The sequence below is a fragment of the Eurypyga helias genome, unplaced genomic scaffold (assembly GCF_000690775.1).
Source record: "Eurypyga helias isolate BGI_N326 unplaced genomic scaffold, ASM69077v1 scaffold22103, whole genome shotgun sequence".
NCBI classification, from domain to species: domain Eukaryota; kingdom Metazoa; phylum Chordata; class Aves; order Eurypygiformes; family Eurypygidae; genus Eurypyga; species Eurypyga helias.
The window spans coordinates 13,474-21,365 of record NW_010240862.1 but is presented as its reverse complement, the minus strand read 5'-3'; the positions used below and the strand labels follow the sequence as shown (position 1 = coordinate 21,365).

General features: G+C 47.6%; 1 protein-coding gene across 1 annotated transcript in view; it reads left to right on the top strand.

The window, feature by feature from the left end:
* GUCA1B (guanylate cyclase activator 1B (retina)) overlaps positions 1 to 3,940 on the top strand; it is a 5,304-nt gene extending 1,364 nt beyond the window's left edge. Inside the window, exons 2-4 of the mRNA XM_010148585.1 lie at positions 1,426 to 1,575; positions 2,954 to 3,068; positions 3,640 to 3,940. Coding sequence (XP_010146887.1) covers positions 1,426 to 1,575; positions 2,954 to 3,068; positions 3,640 to 3,767 — 393 coding nt within the window. The 3' untranslated portion in view covers positions 3,768 to 3,940. The remainder of the gene's footprint in view (positions 1 to 1,425; positions 1,576 to 2,953; positions 3,069 to 3,639) is intronic.
* The last annotated feature ends 3,952 nt before the right edge of the window (positions 3,941 to 7,892 follow it).

Here is a 7,892-nt window from a genome sequence, read left to right as displayed (position 1 = left end):
CCCCATCCTGCCCCCATGGCAGAGGGGCTCCAGCCCTTGGAGCATCTCCGGGGCCTCCTCTGGACTCACTCCAACAGCTCCCTGTCCTTCTGCTCTTGGGGGCCCCAGAACTGGATGCAGAACTGCAGGGGGAATCTCCCCAGAGCAGAGGGAGAGAATCCCCTCCTGACCAGCTTGCCAGATTGCTCTGGATACAGCCCAGGATATGGCTGGCTTTCTACCGATTTCCCTTATGCTTCCTTAGAAACCGGTGGCAAAATCACATTGAGGTGGTAAAAGAAGGCAGTTTGTGAGAAAGGATAAGAAAGCTACGGAAGATGTGGGCAGACTGGGCTTGTCTCAGAATCTGAAGTTGGGAAACCCCAAATTCCTGCAGAAAAACTGCAGGTCCAGGTCCAAACTGTGTTACGAAAGCTGTGCAGAAAGGGTTGCGGAGCAAACAGTGTGTATAAATGTTGAAGTCCAGTTCCCACTTTATAGGAGTTTTCCTAAGAAGACCAAAAATCTGTTTTTAAGGCATGCTGGTACTCATATGTAAAGAAAACTAAATTAGGCCTCGGTTCATGTTTTTGCTTAAATATGTCCATGGTATATAATCAGTTGAGCAGGACCTAACACTCCAAAGGATTTAGTAATGCGTTAAGAAAACAAAACCAATTTCTCAAGTGTCTTTTTGGCCCCTGAAGCCCAGTAGTAGCAGTTATTGCTCACTGCAACAGAGGGTGCTGGAGAGGAGATGCCCAGACCTTCCAGGGGGTTCTGCTAACTGGGTTGGGAGGGCTGTGAGGTGACATGGGGCCCGGCTTAGCCCTGGGGATGGCATTGATCTGCATGAGGGCCATCTGCTGGAGATGGCAGAGGGAGCCCCACATCCCTCCGCAGCCTCTGAAGTCTTTAGGAGGATGAACACCTGATGTAAACTCTTTATTGTGGATGTTCTTGCTGCCGCCTCCTGTATGGTGACATTTTCATTGTCTGTCTTACTCGGATGAATCGAGATCAAACAAGGGGGAAGGATGGAAGGAAAAGGGGAATGGTTGGATGTTGCTGTGACCAGTGAAGCAGCTGAGGTTCTTGCAAATGACAACCCCTTCCCAAAAAGCAAATGCCTGATCCTCATCTGCCTGCCCATCCTCCATGCAGTCTGTGTTGCCTTGGGGTATTGAAAACTCTCATTTCTGGAGTCCTGGGAAGTGTCGCCCTTTATTGCACTGTAGGAAAACTGCACTGCTCTCCACTGTCACTTCTTGGGAACCCATCCTTGGTGTGGAGGGGTACAGCTGTGCTTACTGATGGTCTTGGGCTGGCACAAGCTTTTTTTAAGGCAGAAAATAAATAGCTGTTACATGGAATATCTCCTCTGCTGTTTTTATCTAGGCTTTGTAAGCAGTTAAGTGCCATTCAGCTGTTTTACTGTTTCTACAGGATAATACCATTGATTTTCTGGAATATGTAGCTGCCTTAAATCTTGTTTTACGAGGAAAACTGGAACACAAGCTGAGATGGACATTCAAAGTCTATGACAAGGATGGGAATGGCTGCATAGATAAACCTGAGCTGCTGGAAATTGTTGAGGTGAGGAGGCATTGCCCAATCACTTCTTTAAGCAATCACAGTTCTTTGGCAATGTAATGGTGTACCTGTGTTTGATAATCAGGTTTCAAGGCAGCTGTGGGCAGTGATGAAGTGAAAATGCCTGACCTTGGTGAAAGGGTCATGTACTTGGGGGTTTGGAGGCTGAGGGAGACTTGGAGGGGTCTGGGGAGTGATGGATCAGTTAAACCCACTGTGAGCAGCCTGGCCCTTGCTGCTGCCAAAGCTGGCCAGATATGCACCATCTGGGTGCTGTTGTGGAGTTCCTGTGTCTCTGCCTTTCCTGTCAACCTTCTTACACCAAGATTCATTGCGCTGGCCAGTGGAAGAGGGTTTCACCCCATCCCCTTACAGGAGTGAAGTTTCCTGCCTGAGTAGCTGATGAGAATACACTGAGAGGCACAAATCAGTACAGAAATTCCTCTTGTAATTATTCCTTTCTGGGCTTTAATTAGCAGCTGTGAAGGTGAGGAGGCATGGGGCTCGGCTGTCAGACACGGAGTACCTGGATTCTTACTGTAGCACAATCACCAAGATACCTGGTCACCCCAGCACCACAGGCGCTGTTCCCCTTGCACAGTCGTACTTGAGAGGCTTAATCCACAAGTCATCAAACACTTCAGGATCTTGGGTGAAATGCAATAAATAGCAAGAAAACATCAGAAATTGAATCTGTGGAAAGCAGGTCCTTTGTCTGCCCAGCGTGTTACCTGGGGCACCAGCAGCAAGTGTGGGAGCATCTGGGGAGCTTGTCTGGGGCAGGTTCAATTATAGCTTTGAGGTCAGCCAGGAATTGGCCAGACCTGTGTTAGGCCCTTGCTAATCCCCTTGCTGGGAAGACTTCAGACAAAACCCTTCAGCCAGTTAGTAATGAAAGGTGGTTGTCATGGGAGGAATAGATAAAATCTGCCCCTTTCCAGTGACAAAGTGGAACAGAAACTATGGGTCAAAATATGTGCTAATACAGGTTTGATCTTGTAACTTGGGCACTGGTTCCCTGGGGGAGAGGGCTGGGTAAACCCTGGCCTCAGACAGTAGAAAAACATTCATACTCCAAAGTCGGATGATTTTCCCATCTGTGAAGCTCTTGCCTTGCTCTTTGCAAAGGAACCCTGAGGTTTGACCAATATCTGTAAGGAAAATAGGAGGGCAGCAGCTTCAAAGAGCGAATGAAGCAATGCACAGTGTGTGTGCGGATGGGGTCGGAGGTTTCGTTAAAGGTCTGGGGCTGTGGAGTGGCAGATCATTCCAGAAAGGTTAAAACCACAGCCTTTGTAACAGACCTTTACACCGTTGGGGAGATAATGGAGTTCACCGCTTTTCATTTTCCACTCCTCCTAATCTGTGAACTTATTTTCAGTCTATCTACAAGCTGAAGAAAGTGTGTCGGTCGGAGGTGGAGGAGAGGACCCCACTGCTCACGCCGGAGGAGGTTGTGGACAGGATATTTCAGTTGGTGGATGAGAATGGGGATGGTAAGTGATGGAGGGCTCAGATTGCGTTCATGCGTAATGAGAAGCTGGGCAGGCTGGCTTTGATTATGTCTATTAATAAATGACTTAGGACTATTACTCATATTTGACGCATTGGGTTTTGGTTCTGTCTGTTGGAATTGAGACTAACTTGGTGCAGTAGGAGGAAATAATCCTCATTGTTATTTTAATGTAAAACACAGAGGAGTCACTATCTTGTCTGGCCTTTGCCACACTCCTCTCTCCTCTGAAAGCCCCCAGTAGCCGCTGGCACAAATAGCCTGGGCAGACGTGGCTCCGTTCAGCACGGAGCGTGTGGGATGGCGCTCGCAATCCTGCGGAGGGACGTGTGTGAGCTGATGCCTCCTGTCAGCGATGGGCTGGGGTCGGTGTGAGTGCACAAGCGTGCTGGTTTGCCTTCCAGCTGGCTGGCCTGAACTGCAGGGGGAAGTGAAGCATAGCTCTTGTCTTCCTGTGTCTCCTGAAACTCAGATAACTTCTGCCTCCTGCCTTCCTCTGGTCTTATCTGTCCTGTCTTCTCTCCCCATTTGTGCCCTCCTCACCTCCTACACAGGGCAGTTGTCTCTTGACGAGTTCATTGACGGGGCCAGGAAAGACAAGTGGGTGATGAAGATGTTGCAAATGGATGTAAACCCTGGGGGATGGATCTCTGAGCAGAGGAGGAAGAGTGCTTTGTTCTGAGGGAATTCCGTTGTGATACAGCTGAAAATGTGATGCTGACTGCAACTGGGGCTCTTATTCCAGGGTGGTAGTGGCTTTCCTTTTCAAACAACCTCAGCATCCAGATGAAAACGTCAGTGGTTTAAGAAGCCACATCTCCATCTAAAACCCATGTGCTGCATACTGCTGGTACCCAGAGACTATTTTTGGCCCATGAATAAGTCTTTCTGTGTACATAATACTGTGTCAGCCAGCTCTGGTTTTTGGTTACACCCCAAGGAATAAACTTTTCATGGCTTCCTGCAGCGGATCCTAGGCAGGGTTTTATTCTGATGACAGACGGGATTGGGAAGTGAGAAATCCTGATGCAGTGGTACAGTCTCCAGCGCAGAGAAGTGTTTGCGTCATTCATTCATGCCTGCAGAGAGAGAAACACATTGAACCAGAAGTGACAACAAAAGAGGTTTTATACAGTCAGGATGTCTGTAACATGTAGCAATATGTATGCATATTTAGATTATACTCCTGGCGTGAAGCTATTGATCACCAACATATCACTATCAAAAATGAGAATTAGGTAAGGGGTAGCCAAGACAGCACATGGAATTGAGGAAAATGCGATGTGTGAGCCAGGCAGGTGAGGCAGTAACTCCTCACACTTCCATCCTGTGGACCAGACACTGCTCCTTGTACCTGTTCAGAGCCCTGGGTTTCTGTGGGGCTGGAAAAATGCTGTTTCCAAACTCTGGGCAGCAGAAATGGTACCTCTTAAAAGCCACAGCTAGGGGACAAATTAGCTTGTGTGACTCTGCTCCTTTTGAGCCCCTGTTTCTTAGGGAATCATCACTCTAGAACAGCTTTTCCTGCCCTGTGAAGACTGAATGAGCTCGGAGAAGCTGTGTGTGGTAGGAGAGGTAAAGGAAGAGTTTTGCTTGGCAGTGTCTCTGCAAGAAGAGGATTAGCGCTGCTGTATCGGCAGGGCCACAGCATGGGACAAGTGACAGCACAATCCGAGGGTGTCACTGAGGTAGTGCAGTGGTGTTACACTGGGTGTAGCTATCCACAGACTACAGCAAGACTTCTGCAGGCTGAGCTCTGCTATTCCTATGGCTATTCCATAGACCTATATGTGGAAAGAGAATCTGAGTTGGATCAATATTTTGGTTCACCTTTATTGGGTTATTTGCAAGAATATCTTCCACAGGAAAATAACATGATCCTTTTTTTGCCTGTTTTATTGTCATTTCCCCGTGGAATCAGTGGGCCAAGACGTGCCCATGGAAAGATTCGCAATCCCTTTTTTGTGGCCTTTAATTGTGACTGTAGTATCTTTCCTTAGTTGATTAGTTTGATGGTTTGCATTTAAACCAAAGTTTAAATCCAGGAACATGAAGTACTCGGGATAAGACACAATCAGTGCTGGAGTTCAAATCCATACACATTTCCACCTCAAAATAGCCTTTCTAGGAGTTCTCTGTAAATACACACTACCTTGTGGCATGCTTACTTACCAGAGCAGATTAGACTTGGAGCTTATGCTGCTGTAAAGCAGCTGTTTAATGCTCAGTCAAGTCAATAGTTCATCAGCCAAAGATCTGAAAGAACAATCCTACTCCTGACTTGAGGGCCTGGAAGAAAAGATTCACTTCACTCATTTTCCAACCTGTGGACAAATGTTTTCGTGATAGGATACAAACCCCTAATTCCTTAAATTTCAGCACCTCAACCAACAAAACACACTTCTGCTTCATGCACAATTTAAGTGGGTGTTTACTTACTTTAGTGCATACTGTGGTTTTACTTATATGCTTTAAATTGTCTTATTCTGCTCACCTGGCAAGACGGGGCAGGGAAGGAGCTGCTCAGCCCCTGCACAGCAGTCCTCTGCAGGGGTGGTAGAGGGCATCCTAACACAGCACTGCTGCGTGGTTGGTAGAAATTTTGTAACGTGTGAATTTAATAAAGAATGGTTTATTAAAATTTTGGTTTGCTGTGCTTATTTTTCACTTGGAATGAAGGTGAAGGCCTGGGTAAGCACCTGAGTATCTGGCCAAAATCTTAGTCTTTAAGACTGGTGTAATGAATTCAAGGGAGGTGTTAAGTGTAAGAGCTGACCTGGATAAGAGGAATTTCAGGCAGAGATGGTGATGCTTTTAAGGTGCAGAGTAAAGAAGGGGTTTCTGCTGTTTAGCTTTCATGTAATGAGGATGGAAAATGTGCATGATTAAAAAAAATCAATGTAATTTGAAATAGGTGCTTACAGTGAAGTGGGGTGACAGTGCTGCTATGAGAGAACCCCTGTTTTGCCCCTGCCAAGACTGAAGCAGGAGCCTTGAAGAAGTTAGGGCTCAAAGCACCGGATGTGGCAGTCGGATGCAGGATGCCTCCCCTTCCTCTGGCCTGCCGGACCCGAGGTGGTAGCGGTGCACATGGCAGGTAAGGCTTGTGTTAGTGCTGGCATGGCCCAGTGGAAAATCATTCCCCTCATCAATGGTGTAATCTTTGTCTAGAAATTGCAAGGAGCTTTAGCTTTAGTCCTACTTTTAAATCCACAGGTATAAACACTGTGATCCCCTCCCGAACTCAGCTCAACATTCACATCAAGCAGTTGATGTCAGACATTTCACATAATCCATTTTTCCAGACTTACAGCCCAGCTAGAATTGGATTTGACTGATCGGATTTCTTAAGTCTAAATTGGGAAACAGGATGGCTTGGAAAAGGCAAATGCCATGTGATTTTTCTGAGCTGCCACCATCTGCTCTGATGTCTGATGCCCCTGATGTTGGGTAGGGTTGAGGGCGAATTAATCATGTTAGAAAGCTGAAGGTGGGTCATGGGGAGAGGCACCAAGGCGGTATTGCGTCCTAAAATGCTTTGGAAGCTGCATTCCCAGGGAAAGCACTGAGCAGTAGAAATAATGAGGCTGAGAAGGAAAGAGGATCGTTACATTAACTCTCTGCTCAGCCGTGATTTTTATTGTCTGTTCACCTGATGTTTGAGAGGGGAGGGTTCACCCGTGGGCAGCTGAGGTTTGGTGGCTGCCCACAGGAAAGGTTTGTGCCCAGGTCATTCCCCAAGCATCCATGGGCAGCTCCCCTTGAAAATGTTCTGTTGAAAAACTGAGTGTCTATGCCAGGAATTACACGGCCCCGAGCCGATCACCACAGGGACTTTCTGTGGTCTCACCATACTCATTCCTTTTCCTCATAGCACCCGTGCTCAGCTCTGGCAGCATGGGAAAATGCTTCTTTCTTTCCTCCTCTTCAAAGGAAAGTGCACCTCAGAAGTTTAGGAAGTATCTCAAACCCATTATCCTTAAAGACCCAGTATTGGAGGTAATTTAGTGGTACTCTGGGATCTGCCTGTGGTCAGGGAAGGGGGAGCTGTGCTGTGGAGCAGCCCTGTCTCCTTGAGGATGAGGGACCTTTAGAAGCATCTGGCTGAGAACCTGTTTAGTTTCATTTCTTTGCCATTTAGGCCTCACACCCTAATGCACAGGGTGCAAAAGGAGATAGATATTTTTGCAATTTGCCATCGTCTGTTCTTGAGCTTATCTTGCTTCTGTTTGATTTTGCTGTCTAAATTGTCTTGGCATCTCAGCACCACCGAGATAAATGCAGTGGTGCTGCCAAAAATCTCTCGCTGAGTGGTCTTAGTGTAGCTGCAGCTCTTAAACCTGGCTCTGGGGACTTGTCCCAGGTCACCTCTCAGGGCTCTGACCAGAGCTGTGCTCCAGCCATCGCCCCGCCGAGGGCAGGTCCCGAACAAAGCCTCTGCCACGCTCACCGGAGAGGCCGTGCTGCCTCCCCTTCACCAGGGACGCTGTCACGGAGCGAGCAACGCGTCTGCAGCTGCCACTGTTTTGGAATGAATTTATTATGCATGAGTTGGGGCAGAGAGAGTCACAATATTCGTTTTTAATTATTTTTAATTTGCTTTCTTAGAGGCTGAAAAAAAAATCTTTGGAGAGAGACGCTGAGATTTGAGAGGTGCCTTCGGCCAGGCAGCAGTTCTGAGACAGCGCTTTTGGAACAACTTTGTCTTCAGAAACTGGGCTTGTCAGGGCTGCTGCTGGCAGCTGTTTGGGCATGGGGAGGAGGGGGGGTTGGAGGAGGCGGGGGTGGGACTGGCTGTGTCTCTGTG